This window comes from Pteronotus mesoamericanus, unplaced genomic scaffold, assembly GCF_021234165.1.
Source record: "Pteronotus mesoamericanus isolate MK-2021 breed Mesoamerican mustached bat unplaced genomic scaffold, CSHL_Meso_final scaffold_165, whole genome shotgun sequence".
Classification (NCBI taxonomy): domain Eukaryota; kingdom Metazoa; phylum Chordata; class Mammalia; order Chiroptera; family Mormoopidae; genus Pteronotus; species Pteronotus mesoamericanus.
Window position 1 is genome coordinate 2,201,147 of NW_026555307.1, and position 25,052 is coordinate 2,226,198.

At 41.3% G+C, this 25,052-nt stretch overlaps 1 protein-coding gene across 1 annotated transcript in view; it reads right to left on the bottom strand.

Moving 5' to 3' along the window:
• Positions 1-25,052, bottom strand: part of ZCCHC14 (zinc finger CCHC-type containing 14) — a 57,003-nt gene that overhangs the window by 25,427 nt on the left and 6,524 nt on the right. Inside the window, exon 2 of the mRNA XM_054588936.1 lies at positions 7,720-7,843. Coding sequence (XP_054444911.1) covers positions 7,720-7,843 — 124 coding nt within the window. The remainder of the gene's footprint in view (positions 1-7,719; positions 7,844-25,052) is intronic.

Below are 25,052 nucleotides of genomic sequence, written 5' to 3' on the forward strand. Positions count from 1 at the left end.
ATTTGGTTTAGAGTATTTTAAGTTTAAAATAGCACCTTACAGGAAGGAATTACTCTAAAAAAAAATAAGAATGTTTGTTTCCTTTCTGGCAAAACAAAACACTACATTCAGAGCTTGTACACCTCCTTATTTTCACTCAGACTACTCACTGTTCCTGTTTGACTTCCTCAGTCATATTGTCGCAAATAAACAGATTTTATGTTTTCCCAACCAGTATTAAAAAAAACAAAAAACAAAAAAAAACTCACCCACAATGACATCACTCTAATCCAGATCTTTAACTTTTTAAAACAATAGGGTAAAGTCAATGAAAACTGAAAAATGTAGTCAGCATTTTTCCCAGCCACAGAACACCAATGTGTACCTAAATGTCCCAGAACTTAATATTAGGATTTATGGGAAAAAAAAAAAAACCCTCATCTGGACTGAAAGCAGGAAGTGACTCATATCTGGACAGGAAAATGTGAAAAGCAGATGAACATTATTCAGCTGTTTTCAAATAAAAGAAGCATTTGAACTCTAGGACTAAAATCTTTGTGAGAGCTCTTCAAAATCATCAGACCAACCGACACTGGGCTTTGTATCAGCTCTGTAAGTACAAGGAGCTGCTGCTGCAGTGGCTTTAGCCACCTGGACAGCTCTGGACCAAATAAATGGTTTAAAAGTAATGTTACTCAGTGAAATCCTCTCCATGTTGCCCTCCCCAAAAACAGCAGCTGCTATTAGGCAGGGCTCTGCAAATGGGAGAAGGGGAGCCTGCTGGAATGGGAAGGCAGGAGGGCACCTGCTAAATGATTTTCTGTAGCAGATTATCAGCAGTGATGATGGCTCTTGTGGAAGGCGGGGTTATAAGATATCTAATTAGGTTTCAAAGATGTTTAAGTACGTTCTCAATTTTAGAGCTATATTAAAGACACAATTATAAAATAATTTGGAGCACAATTATAAAAACAAAATAATGAAAAAACGTTTATCACATCAACTGAAAGATTATAAATTGTATGTGATGCATAATGACAGTTGTTGAAAATGTTAAAAAAAAAAAAGACTAAAAAAACAAAATCATCAAAAATAACAGCAATGAGCCCTGATGGGTGTGGCTCAGTTGGTAGAGTATCCTTCAAAGCCAAAGGTCGCTGGTTGGATTCCTGGTCAGGGCTGTGCTTGGGTTTCGGTTGTGGGCCGGTTCCAGGTTGGGGCGTGTGCAAGACACAACCATTCGATGTTTCTTTCTCTCCCTGCCTTCCCCTCTCTCTAAAAATAAATAAATAAATAATCTGTTTAAAAAATAACAGCAATGATAGGAATAACTGTGATTGGTGGTGAAACTCTAGGTAGCTTTTACCCTAAATTTCTAGAATGCGGTTTAGTAATTTTAAAGTGTGTATCTATATCCATACAAATATCTACTTATAATCCATTAAAAGTCTACTGGTAGATAAAGTGACCCCCCCTTTCCTTCTCACCTCCCTGGTCAGTTCTGCAGACTGTGTCATGCAACTGCCACACAGAAGTCCCACTGCTTTCTGGAGTACAAGCAAACGTGTGTAAATTTTAAGGGATAGATAATCAATCCATCACCCAAAGGAATGGAACAGAGTGAAAGGTGGCCGTGAAGACAGGATTTGCATCAACTGAAAAGACTCAAAGGGCAGGCTGCTCTTTGGCTGGAGACAAGCCAGTCACAGCCAGGAACTGTACCCTACAAGGAGGACTGGGAAGGACAGGAGCGTCCACCTGGGGAGAAGCTTGGGGAAGGAGGAGAAATGGGGCTGGGGTCCAGACTGTGCACGAGCACGTCTACAAAGGACAGATGGAGGGGGGACAAAGGGGGCATGAAGCTAGACCATGCTGAGATTAGAAAGAAAAGGATGATGTGCTTTTTCCTTTTTAAAATTTTGTTTGTTCAAACTTTTCTTCTTCATTCAAGATACACACCAGAAATTCTCAAATCTTACAAGTTAGATCACATAGGTTTTAATAAAATGTATAACTGCATTAAACTCTTGTTATAACTGAATCAATAACTAATTGTAAAAACCAATATACTAATGTAACTGAAATAAGAGGGAGGAAATTTGTGCAAAGAGAAGCACAAATATGTCCTAATAAAAGCCCAGGCAAGCAACTGAAAGGCCTGAAGCAGGACCAGGCAGCTACGTGGGGATGGGGGCTGGCAAAGAGTCACAAATGACTTAGGACGATGACTGACCAAGAGACCACACTGCCAGCAGGTGCCTTAATTTCAGCCCAGGGAGCTCCTGGATAAAACTGCCACAGCCAATAGGCCACTTTAGCTACTAAGCATCTTCAAATGATTTACAATAGCCAACTGTCACATCAGTACTTAAGACACCTATTGATAATGGCTTTTCTATGTTCCAAGAATGAACCACTCTTTTGAAACATTTTCCATTTCTAAAGTTTTCAGGAAAAAACGGTGGTTGGTAGTTTTCTGTGAAATGTTTTTTACTTCACTTTGATGTATCTTTATTAAATAGTTTAATTCTATATGCTCAATAACAAGAAATCACTTCAAAGATGACCAAAACTACACTAAAATATATCATAGTAAAGAAAGTATTATTGATGATTAAGGAAAAATATTAAAAAAATAATTTTCTAATACAAACACCTCCTCCTCTTAAGTTCTATACACTAGAACTCAAGTCTTCATACTTGAAATAAAGAAACTCAATAAAAATATTGAAGATGCCTCCTTCTTTAAAATTTTATTAGTGAAATCTAGTTTTCATTTAAAAACTGAAAAACTATATTCTTAAAAGTCGCAGTTGAATAATAATGTTTTTAAAATACCAATTTACTTTCTCACTTTCATTTACTTGCCTATGTTAATGGCAGGAATTTTTAGAAGCACTGCTTCTTTCAGCTGTTGTTAAAATGTGGACATTCACTACTACCCTGATTAAGCTGATCCTTCTTTTCTACATCTTTTTAGGATATGTATCATGTTATATTTAAGAACTCTATTATATATTTTTGTTTTTTTTAAATCATCTAGCTACCTTGCCTTATTTGATTTGTTAGTTCTCCAGAAATAGAGATAGAAACAAAAGTAGTGCTAACTGAGAAAACACAAAGCTGATACAAGATATTCCTAAAGTAGCAAACACAGGAAATGAACAGGCATTTTCCATTTGAGTGGTTAGCGATAAGAGACTTGATTTTTGGAGCCTCGGGAATTTCACTGATTTATGTATCATATCAAGAACAAATATTTTCTTCATTATCCATATGTATTCAGTACGGTACCAGCTATGGGGTAGAAAAATTGCAGAGTTCAAAGTGGTAATGCCTGAGCTAGACCTCAGAGGGAAGGGCCCACCTGAGAAGAGTGACATGGTGACCCAGGTCCAGGTATAACAGCACATGGTATTTGAGCAAGTTTAGTCACAGCAGGAGCCATGACATGAAGAGAAGGGAGACAGGAGAGCAGAGAGGGGAGGACAGTCACAAGGAGGCAAAGGCACAAACAGGACCAGCCCACCAACCCCACAGCAGGCACATAAAGAAACTTAAACTCACAGGCTCTGCGGTCTGGCAGGCTCAGTCTGAAACATGACACTTCCCAGCACAGTGACCTTGGGCAGTTATTTAATCCGTGAACAAAAGGAATAATGGTTTTCACTTCATGGGACTGTGGTATCAACGAGGTGAACACACGGAAACTGCAGGATGGCACTTCCTGGGGGTTAGTGCTGTATGCCATCGGCTGCTGCCCTCAGTGCTCCTAACAGGCTTCCTGAGCAGAGGACCGTGATCCAAAATGCTGGACAGGTCCCTGCTCAGGAAACGGGCTGGAGAGGTGAACCCACAGGCGGCAGAGCAGACCGAGGCCGGAACCAGGATGGGGGCCCAGCGACAGTGAGAAGCAGCTGCGACGGCCTTACGGGCCACCCTTGCTGGGACTGTGAGGGCCGCGGCACCTCAAGTAGGGAGAGAACTGTCATGGACTTCCAGGTTTTGCCCCAAGTGCCTGAATGCTGGTATCAATCACAAATACTGGAAACCCATTTTAGGGGGTAGCAATGAAAGTAATGGTTGCATTCTAGGCATAGTGACCGAGGTACCCGTGACCCATCTACGTGGAAACAGTCAATAACTGGCAGGCTCACGGCGATCTGGGTCCAGGAGAAGGGCCTCAGCTGGACTCAGACCTGAATTCATCAACAACAGGCTCAGAGAAGACTGCTCCGTGTGAACTGGGGGACCGGGAGAGAGCCTGGAGAGCACTGATGTTTAAGGGGCAGAAGCAGCAGCAGCTGCAACGGAACAAAAGTGAACAGAAAGGCAGGAGGAAAAGCAGGCCAGCGTGTTGTCAGGAGACCTATAGAGCTTGCCACACCAATGCTTATATATGTCTGAGGTCCCACAATTTAAAAATGAAAGAAGCCAAGGGAGGGCAAAGTCTGGAGCGGGGTGATCACAAATGCCAGGTGAAGGTAAGAGCCAACTTGTCACCCACAGTGTCATCTGTGACCTTCCATGAGGGCAGCTTCGAAGAGGAGGATGCTGACATCAGGGGTCACAGAGAACCTGCTCTTCTTCCAGGAACTAGGCTATGGGTTGTGGGCGTACAGCACATGTGACCATACATGGTAACTATGGCAGGTCAAAAGAACTACTCCAATAGTTAACAACTTACTTGAAAATGCATCAAAAAATGCATTGATGGATGGAGAGACGGGCAGATAAAGGAGAGGCAAATAAAGTAAAATGAAACTGTGAAATCTAGGTGACAGCTATTCATTGTAAAATTCTTTGAACTTGACTCTGTGTTTGAACATCTTCATAAGAAAATGTTGAATAAAGAGCCAATAGAGAAATTAAAATTATCAAGGCTTCTCAATTACAAATGCACATTAGAATCCCCAACACAAGAAAAATAATATACTACTGGTATTTTAGAATTTAAGCTTTATTGCGATTCTTATCTTATTAGAATTCATGTTCTAGTTCTCTGGGTTGGGTTTTGTTTAACCAAAAGAACATGACTTTTCACCATGACAATGCTGCATGATAAACAAAAAAATCTCACTGGCACACAACAAAAAGCATTTCTTTAGGTTAAAAAAAATACCAGTTTTAATCTACAATATGCTAAATATCTATAGACACAACCTACATAAACAAGAGCTTTTTGGAATCAACTTTGAAGAATTCAAAGAGGTCCTGAGATCAAAAGCTTTCAGAACTTCCGGTAAATGATCTGCAGTTTAAGTTTAATGAAACTCTCTTCTACTGTTATCGCAAAAGGATAATTTTAAAAAATAACTACTTTAAGTCTAGAGAACAAAGTTACAAAAATTCTTTCACTTATAGAGTATGATTAAGAGTAATTCCCACCTCACCTTGTACATTATAACCATTTCCCTAAGTTTTAATAATAATAAACACAAGCGGCTCGGTTGGGAAGGCCTGGAGCGCTCCCAGAGCGTGTACAGCGGCCCTATACCACATTCCTGAGTAACTCAAGGCCCCAAAGGGACACACAGGTGATCACCTGTTGCTGAAGCCAGCTGTGGGCAGACTACTGTACTCTTCTCTATGCCAGTACTTGAAAACCTTCCCAATATATAGTATGGAAAAAAGGGTAACACCATCACTTTTTAATGTCTTTTTAAGCACCGCACCATGATTTTTGTTTGCTGTTCTCTTCAGTCTAACATAAGTGGTGAGAGCATTAGCTCTGGGTTGGAATCCCAGCTTACCTTGGGAATGTTACTTATCTGGGACCCAGTGCTTCCATCTGTAAAATGGAGTAATAATCTCTTAACGGAACCGTTGTTAGAATTAAATAGGTGCGAGCGAGCCCCTACAGCACGCTTTGGAAGATTATGTGCATTCATCTAGGTAATAAGCTTGGAACATGACCTGACCAGAGCAGTCAGGGTCCTCACTGCTATTCCCTGAGCTTGTAATCAAAAGACATGGAAACATGTGAACTCTTTGTAAGTTAAACTGTATCAGGGAAGACTTCCAAATAAGCAGAGAAGAACAAAATCACAGATGGGTTACAGAAAACACAATGAGAAAACTTTAAAATAATACTTGAAGTGACTTCAGACTGCCAGAAAAGCAATAACGTACACCCAACAGTATGGTAGGAGAGGTGTGACTAATAAAACCAAGTTAACTTGCTTGCCAATTTCTGGACGAAGAAACTATTATTACCCATGGCCACTGAATGGAGGAAACTGTAGATAACTAATGATGTTTTGGCACAGCTGATGCTAAAGCTGGCTCACCATCTCGCTGGGTACCAACACACACAGATGTGAGTGACAGGGGTAATAGACACATATTCTGCAAACATATTTAAAAAAAGAGTGAGGGGTTCTTGATAATTATGTCTTGAGGAAAAAATACTGTGGTGAAGAAGAGGCCAGCCCTTCGGGTCCGGCGGGTGCAGGGCACAGGTTCTATGCTGGACGGTCTGGAGACAAAGGGAGCAACATCCCATCCGAGGCCCTGCTCCCTGGATGACACGCCGAAGGGAAAAACACAAGGGCAGTTTTAGGGGGAGAAAGTGCTTGTGATTGAGTGACAACTACCCATCCTAGGAGCGCAGGCTCTGCTGCATCCTGAAAATGATGGTTCTTGGAACAGAGCACATAAAGCAAGCTGACTGCGCTCCCCGGGCTACGTTTTAACTCAAGGATTTACATTTTAATACCATAACATGATTATGTATATATAAACACAGGTGCAGGCAACAGAAGACAGACATATCCAGCACACGACCCAAGTCAGGGACAGTGGCTCACTACTTCTCAAAATGGGGCTTTATTTTAAAAACAAAGTGTTTACTAAGCATCTTTGAGGTACAAAGCACTGTGCCTGAGAAAGGAGGGAGGCAGAGAACAGAAAACACAAAATAAGCAGGCGACAAAACAAGCAGGCGTGGCTCCCACCTTAGCAGAGCTCAGTTCTGGAAGGGACACAAACGAAAGGCGGAAGGAACGAGGCAGCCAAGGGAGGGAGGAAATGCCTTGGGGCTCCATCGTGACCATCCCAGGGGCATCTTGGCCCTTCCGACAACTCTGCAGACTTCAGGTTCACTGTCAAGCCATCTAGTGCTACACGTCACCTTCATTCTCCTGTAAAGTCTCCCGTACCTCCATGCAGCTCACCAACTTGGTGGCAAACTGACTCTGTGACTGTCCAGCTGGCTGCAAAAGTCAGGCGTACAAGAACCAAGGAACTCACAGCCTCCTCTGAAACGTGCCCTCCATCAAGTCCAGAGCTGCACTGCCCAATACGGCAGCCAAGGTCCACACTGAGCTACTGCAATTGCAATTGCAATGGGAAAAAAAAAATTCAGGTCCTTAGTTGCATACGCCGCATTTCAATATGCTCCAAAGAGACGTGTGGCTGGTGGCAACTGAGTTAGTGCAGATACATACCATTCTATTATCGTAGAAAGTTCTTCAGGAAAGAATTTAGGACTTACTTTGGTGTGGGATGAGGAAGGGTGTAACAACTTTCTTTTCTCCTCCTTAGTAAACATCAGTATTTGAAATTTTTACAGCCATGATACGTTCATGTATTACTTACAGAATTTAGAAAAATAATACACCTTCTTACAACAAACGTTTATGAAGATCTGAAAGCACTGTATCAAATATCATCAAAAGATCTCCCCTCCTACACTCTAATACGACCCCTTCACTTCACCCTGCAGGTAGACAGACTTACCTTTGGAGTGTTTTCCTACAGTCCTCTTGGGCAGCGACTCCTCAGTGGAATGTGCTGATGTACGCAGTGCATTCTCCAAACTATTACTGACACTGGTGACAGGGGTCTCAGTTCTTGGAGTGACCTACAGGGACAAAAAATGTAATCATCTTATTTTCTTCCATTTGGTTCATATGGAATGGTTCCCATGGTTATTTAAAAGTCATGTATGTTTATTACAGTTTCAGATTTTTCTATAATACATGTCTTACTACGGGAATAATAAGCACTTTCTGTGAAAGACAAAAGTTTCACCAATCTACCATTCACCACTAAAATTTAAAAATAGCCCAAAGAACTTTAAGCAAACACGGGAATTTATATCTTGTGTGTGTGGTTCACTTGACTGGGTAAAACTATGTCAGCCAGGCTGCCACAATCATAACCTATAAAATTAATTACACAGCAGGACTTAATGCTATCCTTCTACAAATTTTAAACAGATCATAAAATGCTCTAAAAGAGCATAAAATGCTCTAAAAACAACACCTGGATCTAGTTGAGAGGACATTTTACAAAAGCATATTCTGAAATTATATTATAGTTCCATTTCCAGGAATCCATCAAACTAAGTACTTACACATGAAAAGGATGTATGTGCAGCAGCGTTGGTAACAGTGAAAAGCCGAGAACATCTTAAACAGCCACCGACAGAGAGCCCACTACACGCAAGTACAGGGCATCCACAGATGAACTACGTACAGTCACAAAACCACCATGAAAGCTTGTCAACATATAGAAAGATTACACAAGCCATAGAGTGTCATCCCACGCCCTCTCCTCCTTTTCTTTGGTTTAAAGCGAACAGGTCTGTGTTTAAATGAACAGGGGGAGGCCTGGCAGGATACGGCAAACGCGAACTGCACTGACGTGGGGAGAGAGAACCGGGAGAGGCGAGGAGACTTTCTCGGGTCGGGCAAGGAGGATGCAGTAACTTCTATTTGTCCCCCTTAATAGCAAATTTGTATTTGAAAATTTTACAACCAAAATATATGTATGGCTTGTAGGATTTAGGAGAAAAAACGACCAATGCTTTTTAACTTCTTTGGCGTCACAATTAAATGTATATTAATATTTCAAATAATAAAAGAGGAAAGTTAAGATTTTCAAGTTTATCAAAAGCAGCATGAGTTTTCACAGGTGGAGAAACCGTACACTACACACACAGTGGAGGGAAAGGCAGCACGACTCTCAGACCCGATTCTTAAAGACACATGTCCGCACCCCCTCCCCCCGCCCCCCAAGCTCTCCAGCCTTCATTCTCATTAGCTCACTTCGGTAGCTGGAGAGCAAGTGGGAGCTGACCAAAAGGATCCCTAAGTGCACGGCAGGCTCAGACCCCATCGCCTGCGTATAGCTCTGGAGGTGGGGCCTTGAGGCAGAGGCAGAGGCTATTGCGGAGGAGGGAGATGGTCGCCCCTCCTGCAGGGCCAAGCTGGCATCTGCCACATTAAATAGAACGACATCCAATCATTCACAAAGAGCTGCAGCAAGACCACATGTCATATATGTAAGCTCTCTCTACTCCCGCCCCTGTCAGAGCCATTGGGGCAGGACGGCCTCCCTGCCTTGTGCGGACAAGACTCGCTGCACACACGGCACAGAACTGACAGGCCCTGTTCCGCACAAGAGGTCCCGTGCAAGGGAAGGAACTCCTCACAAGCCCAGGTAATCTGGAAGGTAATAGAACTCGAGGAAATAACCCCATTGATCCAATACTTCCCTAAAAGTCAATTCTTTTGATAACATTATCACGGTATTGGTTATCAAGAAGTTAAAAATTTAAACCACTTAAGATAATTTAACTGAATTAGGTTGTTCCCCTTAGACTTGGCGAAGTTTCTTTCAACATCCAATGGTCAGAGTACTCCAGGAATGAATTTCTTTCCTGTTAAGAGAACCAGTAGGTACAAGTAATTACTCAAAAAGTACGATTTTTAGTTCCAATAGTAACTACTACTGTGGGAAACAACTCAGGGAGTTAACATTTATAACTATATAATTAACATAACTGCAGCAGATTCCATCCTGTTTGGCCTGACTCGAAAGAACCCCCATGTTCCCTTAGCTACCCTGGTAATTCTAAATCCTGGTCCTAAGGAGAGGCCACGTTGTCTGCATTAGCGACAACCCTCTCCTGCCCTGAGCTTGCGCACACAACCGCTGTGTTGTTCTACACACACACGCTTGCCCACCCTGACACATCCCCAACAGCCACAAACAGAAAGCCAACGTCCCAACTCTCCGTCCGCAGGCAGGAGGGAAAGGAGAGTCACCAGGTGAGTGGAGGAGAGTGCGTTTAACGCATTTAACACTGTGGCCAAAAGAACACAGCTTGTGAAATAAGGAGAGTTGGACTGAAAGGGTGGTTTTCGACCTTGGCTGCATGCAGAACTCCCAAGGCACTGGAAGAACATACATCAACACCAAGTCCAATACCCTCCCCGCCCTGCATTAAATCAGAATTTCTGGAGTGGGGCTGGGCCACTGCTTGTGGTTTTGTTTTGTGAGTTAAACTCCATAGGTGATGCCAACTGCAGCCAGGATGTGAATCTCTAAGGGCCCCAAGTTCAGGTTTTTGACTGTACCCATCATCTTGTCAATTGCCAGCAAAGTCGAGAAGAAACCCGAGAGAACTGGAAGCTCTTTTTGTGGATTGACAGGGAACGCTAAAAAGGTGTGTTCAATTGCCGTGCTACAAAGACAAAGGGAACACCTCCGAGTCACCCTTTCCAAACGTATCCACTGCATCTGACAGAAATACATGAAAGAAAACTCCTTACATTTGTAACTACTGGAAAAGAAGTATTTGTTTTCCTCAGTATTTTTTCCCTAAAGTGTTCCTTAGTTTTCTAAACGTTCACTTTTTCACAAAGCCTTTATCTTTACTTTGCTCCTTTGTTTACATTGAAAGCTGTCTTCGCTTGCTTTTCCCAGAAATGCTGTTTTTGGGGTTATTTTTGGTTAAGTTAATTTGCCCATGTGACCTACGCGTTCAACTCAGATGCTCTCTGACTCATGCTCACAGCAGAGCTCCAGTCATCGGCCTGATGTGCACGAGAATGAAGACTTGATCAGTTCCAAATGTTGTCCTCTGCTACTGCAAGGCAGCTAGAGAAAAGGCTCTCCGACGACCACGCCGGACTCAACCTCGACGGATGTTTTCCATTAAGTTCAAAGTCCCTCTTCATGCAAGCGCCTTGCTGTATTTCTAAATGAACACTCGGTACACACGCCCAGACGAGCTAACCACTCTGCCTCTTCACAGCCAGCCTCTCCTCTGAGCTACAAGGGCCTGGCTCCTGTCGTCTCCCACGTCTCCCCTGTGCTCAACTGCTGCAGCCACCGAAGGTGGACTCAGCAGGCGGGTTCTTCCTGAAGTCCTTCGCCCTGGCTGCACGCCCTCTGCCTGATATGGACCTCTCCACTGCCGTCACAACTACACTAGAATGTCACCTTCTTAGCAAGGCTTTCTCGAAGCTCAGTGAGGCAGACACTTTTGGTCTTTGTTCACTGCTGTATCCTCCATGCTTCAAACAGTGCCTGGCACAAAACAGGCACTTAACATATAGCTGTAAAATATATGACTGTATCCATCAAACTTCAATGAAATTCAGGTTTTACCTAACAAAAAAGTACCTCTATTTCAAAGTAAAGTCTCTGTAGTCTAAATTATGTATTACACAATCATCAGAGTATTTCGCGAGGTCTAATAAAGGACTGACAAAGCTTCGGCCACGAATGAAACCTGACTCTGAAGCGTACTACCAGTCACGAGGCACACATTCTGTTCTGTGGTTCTGCCAGGAAAGTGATTCTGGTTTGCCACACACCTAGGGAGACCATAGTGGGCCATAAAGTCTTTACCACCACCTGGACTCACAGCTCGCACCCTGGCTCTAAGACAGCTAAACTTCTCCTTGTTACAAATATTTCAATAGACACTGGGCTTCAGCTTCCAAACTTTAATGTGCAGAATGTGTCCAGATCTAGTCAAAATGCAGTTTCTTACTGATAAAGTCTAGGGTGGGGCCTAAGATTCTGCATTTTTAACCAGCTCTCAGGGAGGACAATGTTGCAAGAGTATTTCAAGATTAAGGAGTTCATCATAATCAAAACATTCATAACCTCTTTTTTTAAATTTTTTGATTTAGAGAGATAAAGGGGAAGAAAAGGAGAGAAGAAAGGAGGGAAGGGAGAGGGAGAGAGAGAAGGAAACATCAATTTGTTGTCCCGCTTACTTATGCATTCATTCATTGGCTGATTCTTGCACATGCCCTGACCAGCATCGACCCCACAACCTTGGTGCACTGGGACAACCAAATCAACTACCCAGCCAGGGCTTCACAACTTCTTTTTAGGCAGGATGTAAAAAGAAATCTAGTGCTGTGTAGAGAATTAGATCAGATGAACACAAAAGGCCCCTTCCAAAGGCGAGGTACGAAGATGACAACCATGTAAACCGTCCCCCTAAAGAAGAGACACGTTTTGGACAGCATGACTCCTGCTAATCCTCTCCCTCAGATATTTACACTTTTCTTTAAGGGTTTTCCTCAGTCCATGAATCTGACGAGAGAGACCTAACGCTGCATAGTCTACTTTAAAGCTTTGTGTTTAAAACTCACTTTAGTATTCATGGACCAGAACTACAATTTTTAGAAGAGAGTTTCAAAGAAAATCTATTTAATTAAAGATCAGTCAAAGTCATCCAAATGGGGCATGCTAATGCGCAGCTGGACTGAAGATGAACTCCAAACCCCAGATAAGCTGACTGGCACCCCTGGTCTCCAAAAGTCTTACTTCATGCCACCAGCAGGCTCTGAAATGGCTCTGAAAATGACACTAAACACCAGAGCAGGGGTTATTTACTTTCTTTGTGAACAAACAACTGGTAGCTGTTTGATGAAGTCTACTGATCCCTCCCAGAAATATGTATTAAATGCATAAAATACACAGGATTGCAAATGAAGCCAATTATACTAAAAATAGGATCTTTAAAGACGAAATTCTTTAACACACTTAGCAAGCACGTGTCACGTAATCTGAAGTTATGATGAGCACAAAAGATACCGTAAGATGCCTCACCACTGCAATATGAAAACATCTGATTTCTGCTGATGACAAGAGCACTGTTACCATCACTGTGAGTTTCCTTCTGTTTTCTTAATGGCGGCAAACACTACATTTCAGGTTAGAGCAGGGGTGTCCAACCTGTGGCCAGTGGGCCACATGCAGCCCAGGATGGCTGTGAATGCGGCCCAACACGAAATCATAAATTTACTTAAAACATTATGGGATTTTTTTGTGAATATGTGTCTCAATGCATTTAATGTGTGGCTCCAAAGGACTCTTCCAGTGTGGCACAGAGATGCCAAAACGTTGGGTACCCCTTAGTCAGAGGCTAGTGGAAGTAAAGCTGTGATCTTCCCTACGGCCTCTGGGAGTGTGAGGGCAATGGGAAGCGGTCAATGCAGGAAGGTGCTGGGCTAGCAGAGAAGCTGACGTGTCGTCAGCACACCCTCAGATCAGGACTCAGTGTCGGTGACAGCTGTTCCCTTCTGAACTGAAGTGCCGAGAGACCACCCTGGTGAAGCACTCCAACCATCAGGGCCCCCTCACTTTGTTTTTTTGTCCTGAATAGTATTAACATAAGCACTGTCTTATAAAAATGAGCCTGACAAACAATCCTCACGGTCACCCTAGAGTTCAGGTGTTTCTCATGGGGGAAAACATATCTTTATGATGCTTACATGTCGCTTCTTATCATCTACTATATCAGGTCTGGACCTCTTCATCTAATTTTTAGAACTCTTCTAGATTTCTACCCTTATTTTTCTTATAAAGTCTTATTTTCCACTAATCCTAACACTCCTAGATGCCAAAGGGAAGATCACAGTTTTAACTTTGTTGGCTTCCACATGCAGTCAACATTTAGAATGTTGGAAATGTGGCATTTGCTGCCACTATGAAATCAGGCAGAAATTAACAACGCTTGCCAGTCTGCAGTAGGTCAAAACTGGGAGCAAAGCACCCAGGGATATGGCCATGTCTGGAAACATTTTTGGTCATCAAAACTGGGGATGGGACTCTACTGGCATCTAGTGGGTGGAGGTCACGGATGCTGCTGAACATCCTGCAACGCACTGGGCAAGTCCCCAAGCAAAGAATTATTTGGCCAAAACCTCAACAGTGCTGAAGTTGAGAAACTCTACTCTCACCCAATTCCTTTTCTCTACTATAAGCCTTGGGACTTTTAAGGCAAAAGCAACCTCCTCTCTAACTGGAACCCCCAAACCCAGCGCGCACTGGAGAAGGCCTGCGGATGGCCCTCCTTCATCACCTCACCGCACAGCACAATCACTCTAAAACAAAAGCAATGCTTCACTCTGCCTGGAAGTAGATGCAGATTTGTTTTGCCTACCTACGAGATTCTTGAAGATGGACCCCAAAGCTCACCCTTTACATATGTGCTCCCACAATGCCCACAGAGGACAAGGCATGATGAGAGAGTGCATGTAGCATGCACTCAAATGTTCAACATGTAAGGGATGTAGAGGAGGGGAAGCAATGGTTAATCTCTTAAGAACCCAAAGTTTCAATGTCTTAGCTGTGCAGTAATTAAATGATCAGTAATGAAAAAAGAAATGGAAGGGGATGCAGTAGACAGGCAGCAGGAAAGCCCATCTGTTAGCAAGGTAATGGTTCTGTGCTGAGACCGCCCCACAGACTCGCGTGTGAATGCCTACAGAAAGACAATGGTGTGGCTTCCCCTCACACATGAAGCTGAAAGTTCCAAAAACCTACCCTCAGATACACCCAAACACATTCAAAATAACATCTATACAAGTTTACTCTGTAGTGATGCATGTACTAACAAAAGACTGGAAATAATTTAGTGCCATTAATACGGGATTGGTTAAATGACATGACATACCTACACTTGTAATACTAGGCAGCCAAACACAAAAGGTAGAGTGACATGAAAATAATGTTAAGATATGAGGTAAGTTTAAAAAACAGGGTGGACACTGAATGCCTAAGATGTGAACACTTTGTAAGAGGCCATGGAGAATAAAATAATGGAAAATACTAGTATTATAACTACACTTTGTATAGTTCTTATCATATCACTTATCCAATATGCTTATACACACATGCATCTATGTGATGGTGGAAGTTATCGTTACCTCCACTTTAATAATAAGGACTGATGCTCATCAAGAACTTCTCCAAGGTCATCTGGCCAGTAGAGAGCAGTCACAGAGCTACAGAGGTTTTTGAGTTGATGCAGATTCAAGCCAAGGAAGAGAAGGGAGCTCTAGACAGCCACCAGTTTCCGTGTACACCTCCCTGCAATCTGAGTATGGGGGTGTTTGTGTGTGGGGGGTACCTTCTCTTCGAAATAGGCACTTCACTTAAAAATGGGCTCTACCATGACCAGTAATCACCTATTCTAAAACTAGCACACAACAGCTTGAAGGTTATTTGAACTACACTTAGACAAAATGTCTTAGGAGTCAGAACTCAAAAAATGTTAAGAGAGGGGGCATCGTCATCCTCAGCCAGCAACTGCAAATCGGTGCAACTGTCTTGACAGCCATTATGTACATGTAACAAATTCTCATTCCATTTGTACCTTTGAATCCACTAATCCTGCTGGGAGGCATCTATCCTAAGAATATAATCAATGATGCAAAGGCTTGTGTGCAAGGAGAATCATCTTTGCTTTAGAAGAGCAAACATAAATATGAACATAAATATCCAGAAAGATTAATATTTAAATACATTTACATCCCCATGATTAAATACCATGGAGCTTTTAAAAAATAATTTCAGAAAATATAAGGCAAGGGAAATGCTCACACTTAGATAAATGAAACAGAACAGAATTTTTCTTCTGGGTCATTTATTTTTATTTACGTTTAAAAAATGCATAATTGGTATACAATATTACATTAGTTTCAGGCGTACAGTATAGTGATTTGACATTTTTATACCTTACCGGGGATCACCTCACTAATTCTACAATAGTGATCATTTATCTGTCACTCATCACAGGACTACTGACTACATTCCCTCTTGCCTTTTTCACCCATTCTCCAGCCCCTTCCCCTCTGGAAATCATCCCTTTGGTCTCTGTTTCTATGAGTCTGTTCTGAAACAAGGTAGAATTTATAATGTCAATTGAGTGCATACACACACAGGCATTGAAAAAAGAAGAAAATGCACATAATATCAATAATATTAATTATCACTGGGGGATTTAAAAATTTTTGTTCTTCAATTTTTCTGCAATAGACATTAACTATTAGAATTTAGGGGGAAAATTAGAAAATATTAAGTCTACATGTAAGTACCTTCCTATAAGATGTGAACAATATAAAAAAGTAAAATAGAAGCACCTTCCGAAACCAAAACTACTCATCTTGTCGATGACTGTCTGCCCTCTCCCTACCAAGCTGGGTGCTATTAAGGAGCTGTCAGAGGTGAGACGCAGCACCCACAAGACATGAGAGATGCTGGCCTCATGGGGGAACAAGTAAGATAATTTCAGAGAAAATAAGGGGGGGAACGATTCCTGGTGATCCAGAAATAACAGCAGAGTTGAGGTCTGACTGGAAAAGAAGCCAGACAAGCCAAGACCTGGCGGGAGGGCCTTTCAGGCACAGGATCACAAAGGGTGGCGCCCCGAGGCAAGAAGAGCTGGGCATCAGGACCTTCCTGATTGAAGCTTCTGCGAGCCAAGGGGGCAGCAGGGCCAGGTACTCTCAAGTAAGAACATGAACTTCAAAGTGTCTACAGACAGAGTCATTTATTTTCAATTTGTTTTCCAAGTAACCCGTCTCTACACAGCAAAGAATAACATCTGTTAAACACTTTTAACTCAGTGGAAAAAAAATACATAAAATAAAAAAAAAAAGAGTGATTTGTAAGCATTTTATTAAAATAGTAATTACGTGTCTCTAAAAACCAGAACAAGAAAATAGATAGTTTAATAGTGAAAGCTATTTGCTGACTTAGGCCAAGTGAAAGCCAATGCTAACCAAAAAACTGTTTTCCATATGAAAACATTCCTTTTAATATTTCTTACCGTAGAGCTCCACTCATTAAAAAAAGAGAGAAAAAAGATTACTGCTCAAAAATCTCAGCAAAAGGTACCAAGGACTTAACTAGATGAGCTCCAGCACTGTGATTATAAAGCAGTTCTTCCGCAAGCAGCCTGCAGAACAGCACAGCTTCTACTGTTCCCAGCCCTAACTGTGAACACCCGAGAAACTTTAAGAAATTCAGATTCAAGGACACCCCCCAGCAGGCTAATTAAACCAAAATCTAGGGAGCACGCCCTCCATACAAACAGCTCTGACACAGTCCAGAATTACTGTTCAAGGGACTCCAAAATGCAGAACAACATGGATTTGAGGCAGAAGCCCTGGGTGGACTAAACGCAATACTTGCTACGCTATGCAAACCTATAAAGTGGAGTTAAAATAGCATCTTAATCCATTTCCTCCGGGACTAAAATATATAGTACTTGGAAGGTTTATAGAGCCTGTCCTGAAGGTGTTCAATGAACAGACACAGTTATCCAGGTTGGTGACAGAACCGAGGAGCAGGGGGTACCAAGGAAGGCTTTTGTCTGAATAGCCACACTACCCCGTCTCTCATTCAGAGCTTTATTTAAACACAATTCCAACAGGCTGAGGTGTATTCTCCTAGAGCAGAGCAAATAATAGGCAGCAAATTTAAGGTGGGGGTAGGGGCAGCCTAAAGAAATCAATGGTTGCTGGAGAAAGGTACAATGTTGGCAGTAAGAAGCCGCAAGTGACAGCAAGGGAACATACAGAAGCATTTTTAAAAACAGAAGTTTGAAAGGCACAGCCAGGTGGGAACAAACAACCCAACCTAAATAAACTCTGAAGGCAACAACACTGTGTTTGACTATAAAACACCACGTTCAGGAAGACAGTCCCTCCTCCTTCAAGAAAAACTTAAAATATGTGACCATGTAATATTAAAAATTGTTAACAGTGAAAACAAGTTCGGATGCAGAGGCCGCGCTTGCTCCTCCTCCACACGCAATTTCAGGTGGAATTTCAGCCTGTGAAGGTCACGGCCCAAAGGGTGGCAGACGAAGCATTCGTGTAGGTTAGTTTTACCTCCAGGACTTCTGACATTAAGCGCACACTATACACAATATTGTTATTGTGCATATTTTGGCCAGAAATATGTTTAAATATTGAGATTTTCTTTGAGAAACTAGCTCAGTGTCTAATCATAATAAGTAAACTGTGCTATAATAACCATTTTGGTTCCCAATATAATATTCAACTGCCTGAGATGAACCATTCAGAGCAGTTAACACATGAAAATGGTTGCTTCACAATCCCCGTGGGGTACTAGCCACAATATAAATTCCGTTGCAGGAACATTTCAGGATCCAGGAGGGGAAGATCAGGCACTGAAATAAACCAGAAATGTATGGGAAGCATCAAAGGTCCAGAAAGTATCAATAAAACAGGCCCTTGGGTTTTATTTCTATTGGAGCCACAAATTCCATTCAATGAGTCTTGACTGGATGTCTATTATGAGCAAGGCAAAGCTGCCCAGAGTTCGAAACCAAATCTCTTTTATGGCCAGCCATGCAGGGAAAGATCAGGTCAGAAAAGGCTCAAATGGAATGAACAGAAAGAAAAGACTTTGGGGGTCAAGAAATTCAAGATTTACTCCTTTAGCAGATATAACCAGACTCAGCATCCAACAGGTAAATGGCATTTACCTTAAATGAATTCCATGACTACAGGTAAATTAAGAGCCCAAATCTGCCCTTTCTCCTCCAAGTTCATCCACACACCTGATTCTCCGTTCGGTTACTTAGCATGTAGGAAGTGCTAGAACGTTAAAATCATCATCTCATATTCTCCAAATGACCCTCCAATTTCAAGATACCAGGCCAGCTCATTTTTCCTCTGCACAGAACCTTAATCTTTATAATGACAAATGTCACAGTTAGTGTAAAACCCTCCTTTACAACTACACTTTATGAGAGAGAATTAATCCTTCCTAGAACACATGTTCAATACTTATACTAACATTGGGATTATATAAAAAGCAGGTGATTCTACTTTCTATAGTGGTTGGATAGTCAGAACAATCTTCATGCAGATAACCAAAAACTCTGGACAAAGCATAAAACAGCAATCACCCCGAGCATAACCAAAAGCAGAGAGAAACTAGAGGGAGGTCGACACTTGCAAAAAGAGGTTTGCCCTGGGGAATTTCATATTCTACAGGCGCAGTCCCGGTGAGAAAAAGAAACCACTGAAGCTCAGAGAGAACCCTGGTCTCACTGACTTGAAAAACCAGAGATCAGAATTCTCATAGACCACAGTGGCTGGACAATGAGGGGGAAATCCCGGAAAGGAGGGCGCCTAGAAAGGGAAACACTCAATTCTGCATACAAATGCCACCCATATCGGAGGGAGCCCTGACACAGGCATGCCTGGGGTAGGCTCCAAGAAGCCAAGCTGAGACCAAAGAACTGAACAGAGATTGCAGCTGCCGATCAACACAGGGAAGAGCACTCCAGAGTTCCAGTCCAGCCATATTTATTACTAGCTAAACAAACAAAACAACATCAATACTCTTCAGGAGGATAAAACAAAATCCAGTTTCTAAAATGTCTCATTCACAAAATCCAAGAAGCAATCCATAATTACCAGACATGTAAACAAACAAAAATATGACCCATACACAGAGAAAAAGAAGACCAAACACAAGATGAGTCACGAGCTGGAATCGGAGGGAATATTAAGTGGCTGTTATAAGGAATCTCAAGAACAAAAAGGAAGATAGGCTCATGAGGTCCAAACCAGAAAGATATCTCAGCGGGGAAAGAGAAATGATTTTAAAAAGGAAATTCAGGAAGGAACCACAGCGTCCTTCAGTAGGTGAATGGACAATGAACTGTGCACTTCCAGAGTACACATATTACCAGTGATTTAAAAAAATGAGCTGTCAAGCCATGAGAAGACATGAAGGAACCTTAAATGCACATTACTAGGTGAAAGAAGCCAATGTGAAAGGCTACACACTGTATGATTCCAACTAAGTGACACTCTGGAAAAGATAACACTATGGAGACTAAAAAGATCGGTGACTGCCAGGGGGTGAGGGAAGGGGTGGGATGAAGAGGCGGAGCACAGAAAATTTTAAGGACAGGGGAAATACTCTACAATACTATAGTGATGGACACATGTCATTATACATTTGTCCAAACCCACAGAAATACAATACCAAACTCTGATGTAAACTGTAGACTTTGGATGATTTTAATGTTTTATCTTTAAACCTAAAACTGCTTTTAAAAAGTCTTAAAATAATAAACATCTTTTAAAATGGAAATTCTAAAATGAAAAATGCTATTTCTGAACTAAAAAATCCACTGGATGAGCTTAATAGCAGTTTGCAATTAACAGAAGACAGTGACTATCAATACAGATTGACAGAAACTATCTGATCTGAAAAACAAAGAAAGATTTGAGGGGGAAAAAATGAACAAAGTTTCCGGGCCTTGCAGAATATTAAAAGATTTAATATCCTTGCAGCTGGAGTCACAGAAGGAAAGAGATACCGAGACAGGAAACACTATGGAGAAATTATGTCTGAAATTTCCCCAAATTTGGTAAAAGACAAATCTATCAAATCCATTAAGTTCAGAGAACACCAAACAAAATAAATTCAAGCAAACAACACTTGGTTAAAGGAGGATATATGATGATGGAAGGAGACTTGACTTGGGGTAGTACACCACTATCCAATCTGAAAAACAAAGAAATATTTGAGGGGGAAAAAATGAACAAAGCTTCCAGGACTTGTGGAGTAATATCAAAAGACTTAATATACTTCCAAGTAGAACTGCAGGAGGAAAGAGGTGGCATGTTGTAGAACTGTGCACCTCAGACCTATATGGTTTTGTTGACCAATGTCACCATAATACATTCAACAGAAATTAAAAAGGAAACAGCATTTGAACACATTACAGTCAAGTTTCTCCAACACCGAGACACAGAGACAATCTTGAAACAAGCCAGAGAAAAACAGCATGGTGAATGTATCAAAAGAGCACAACAAACTATGATCAGAGGATAGTGTCTCAACTTCTTCAATTGATTTTTTAAAAGATTTTATTTATTTACTTTTAGAGAGAGGGGAAGGCAGGGAGAAAGAGATGGAAAGAAACATCCATGTGTGAGAGAAACATCAGTCAATTGCCTCTCGCTCACCCCCAGCTGGGGACTTGGCCCACAACCCAGGCATGTGCCCGGACTCGGATTTGAACCCACAACCTTTCGGTTCATAGGCCAGCACTCAATCCCCTGAGCCACACCAGCCAAGTCCTCAACTTCTTTATGTGCTGGAAGAAAAAAATGAAAACACAGAATCCTACATCCAGTGAAAAGACCCTTTAGCAATAAGGCAAAAGCAAAACATTTATGGATAAAAGAAAACTAAGAGAATTTCTTGCCAGCACTCCCACACTCCAAAAATGTTTCCCAGACTGAAGGGATATGGTAAAAAACTGGGTCTTTGGTAAGGAATGAAAAGCACTGGAAATGGTAAATATGTGAGTAAATATATGACTATCTTTTCTCCTTAATTTTAAAAATTGCATTCATGTTAATATAAAAGATAACAGACTGTGGGGTTTATAGCATATGTAGGGTAATATGATAACCCTAGCATGAAGGACAGAGAAGGTAAATGGTCACAATTCCAAGACTGAAGAGGTACATTGAGAGACGGTGGAAACTTAAGAATATACACTGTAATCCCTAGACCAACTGCTAAAAATAATGCAACAATGCAAGCACAAGGCAAGCCGATGGCTAAAATGAAATTCCATGAGTCCACTTAAGTGAAGTTCTAAAATAGGCAAAAATAATAAATGGTGGGTGGAAAATAGAAGAGAAAAGAAAAAAGGGGATTGGGAAGGGAGGGATTAGTGGTGGCCAAAGTAGGAACTGACCAGAAAATGGCATGAGGCCATTTTCTGGAGTAACAGAAATGTTCTCTACCTTGACAGTTGTTTGCTTACACAGGTTTATGCATTTATCAAAACTCAAAGATATACTTAAAATACAAGGTCTGTCCAAAATGTATCCAGCCATGTACTATGGAAAATAGAGACATTTATTGAAGACACAAGAAACACTGTACATAGGACAATGCCATCTCAGTCCCCTTCAAAATAGGCACCCTGGGACCTCACACAGTTCTCCCAGTCACCATCAGACGCCCCATCCTATTTTCCTGAATCTCATCAACACTCTGAATTCTCTTCCCTTTCAAAGGTGATTTTAGCTGAGAAAAGCCAGAAGTTGCAGGGCGCCAAATCTGGGCTGTAGAGGGGGCTGAGTCACCTGGGTGATTTGATGGTTTGCCAAGGAACTCTACGCAAGACATGACACATGAGCAGGAGTGTTGTCATGATGAAGCTGCCAATCACCAGTTGCCCATAGCTGCAGACTTCTGAATCATCTGAGTAGTTTCCATGGAGGAATGTTCAAGCTTAATGCGAGATCTGATGCACATTTGTTGCTCTACTTGCTCATTTTGAATTCAATGGCCACAAATAACATGTGCTCATTCAATGGCAACTGCTGCCCCCACTGACTAGTAGAGTGAAGTTGTCACTGTTCACATGTGCCCATTCCTGTCCACTTTCCTTGGCTGCCAGGTTACATGGCTGTGGCGCAAACTGTTCTTGTCTTATTAACAGTGGCTGGACTTTTTCCAGACAGACCTCATATGTGCATTTCATAAAGTGTGTTTCAACTTGAAATTTAAAGAAAGAGAGCTTAGTACTAAAGATTATCAACTGAAGGTTATTGAATGAATAAAAATGAATAATTGGGGGAGGGAGGAGGTAGTGGGGAGAGGAATTATGTTATAAAGACAGTAGATTCCAAACACAATCAGCAGCAGGCCTAGCAGTGGCTGGGCGCTGGCAGTGTGAACAAAGCTGTGAATGATGTCATGCTTCCCATTTCTACAAGTTAAAGAATTTAGGCCTCCCTTTTTCTTCTCATTTCATATTCTTCACGTTTTTCCTCACTTTTGACAACGTAGGAAAATATTTTTAAACATAATTTTGGCTTCACATAATAAAAAGAGCCACTTACAGATGTCACCACTGGCAAATTACCTACACTTAACCTTTCTGTGTCTGTTCTCCCACTGCTAAAATGGGGACAAAAATAGAACCTAACTCACTGAGTTGTTATGAGGATTCAATAAATACATTCGAAACACTTAGAACAGTGCCTTGTACATAGAAAATATCTGAAATGTATCTATCATTGGCATCATTCTCTCTTTTTGACTGTCTGTTTACTACTTCATCTCTTTATTAATAATTCAAAAAGACAAAAATCATTTTGATTGGTAAATTAGCTTCCCCAATACAAATATTAATGGTATACTGGTTCTTGAATATTATATCTAGTCTTTAAAATAAAGAAAAAAATCCCACACAAGTAAATGTTCTCAGAAATACCACACCCTGCAACAGTACCCACACAAGAAAACATTGTCAGGAAGCTGGGTCAGAAGAATCCATCCTTCCACCGGTAATGCGTAAATTCAGCACAGCAATCTGAAATTTACTTGTGTCCAGGTAGAGTACACACACCACAGTGCTTCCCACACAGCTTCAAGACTAGGTACGTTCAAAGTATCTTGTCAATGTTATTAACTTTATTATAGCTAGGTGGTCAGCATTATTCCCAAGATTTTATATTTTATTAAAATGCCCCAAAGAGGGAAGGGGATTATTCCTCTTCCCTATAGATTAATTCTCTTTTCTTTTTCGCAGTTATTTTTTCAAGACTTTAATATTTCTAGAAGTAGCTCCTACATATACGTTTTAATCAATTGACTGTGAATCAGTAAGAAACCTGAGGATATAATTTCTTCCTAGTAAATCTTCTGAAGCTTTTATGTGTAAGTCCTAAATAATTAGGAGATGACTCTATAATGCTCCCTTCTTATAATTAACCTGGTGTCACTGTTTAAAGTATAAAAAATATAAACAATCTTTAATTGGGATGATTAAGTCATTTGGTTTATTGCCATTCTATAGCAAACTAACATATCTAGGCTTACCAAGATTTACAATTTTGAAACATTAAAGGAATAAATTCAAACCAGTCTTACCTTTAGAACTACAAACACTACTCCTAATCCACATGGATAGCAAAGTCAGAGCATCAGAAGATGATACACCCTTCCCCAGCTCTCTGTATACTTTGTCCATAAAACTTGGTTTTGTCATGAGGTAATATAAAGAGAAACTATCATGTTCAGAGAATTTCTCCCAGTGAAAGCTTCTGCATGCCAACTTTTGAAAAATAAGAAATGTAGAATGCCAATGTTAAAATTCACTACCATCTACAGCTATGAAATGCATAAAAGAAATGGCCATTAGATACAGGCAACTAAGGAAGAGCCTGAGTTGATAATAGGTACTATTACTAATAGGGCCATAGAAAAAAAAGCACTAAGAAAAAAAATGTTTTCACTAGGATGGCGTTTCACAAACACCCAACACCTCCCTCCCACTAAGTTTTCACAGATGCTCAGGACACAGTCCTATTGGGTGGCAGGGACTGTAAACTCTGGGGTTGAAAGAGAAAAACAATCTCTGCCCTCCAGTAAGTCTAAGTCTTGTGATGGAAATTTAAAAAAGCCTATTACAACACAGTATGATAAGTTCTAGGACAGAAGGAGGAAACAGAAGGTTTGGTATGTACAAGGCAAGAAGTCAGGGCGAGTGTGCCTCGGGTAGGCACCAGGTATGCCATCGGAGAGAAGAGCATCTGCTAAGGCTCAGGGGAAGGAGGAAACACAGTGAACATAAAGTACTGCCAGCACAGACAGAGGTGAGGATAGGTAGGCAACAGACAGATCATGAAGACTGCAGAATACCATGCTAAGAATTGCACACTAGAGAATAAGAATCCTACAGGCATCTTACCAAGACCATTCCAGTGACACTACTGGAACTGTCGCTGGAGATGAAGAGTGGGGTCAGGGAGACTAGCTATTACAGTGGGCTAGATCTAGGTCAGGGAGACTACTAGGCGTTATGGTCGACTAGACCCAGGTCAAGGTCAGAAGCTGGTTATGTCGCAGTTATTTCTTTAAAAAAATAAAAAAAAAAGAGTTAATTTAATGAAGGAAAAAAAAAGAAATAGAGCAGCTATAAAGTGTTCTCTTGTTGACTTTAAACAATG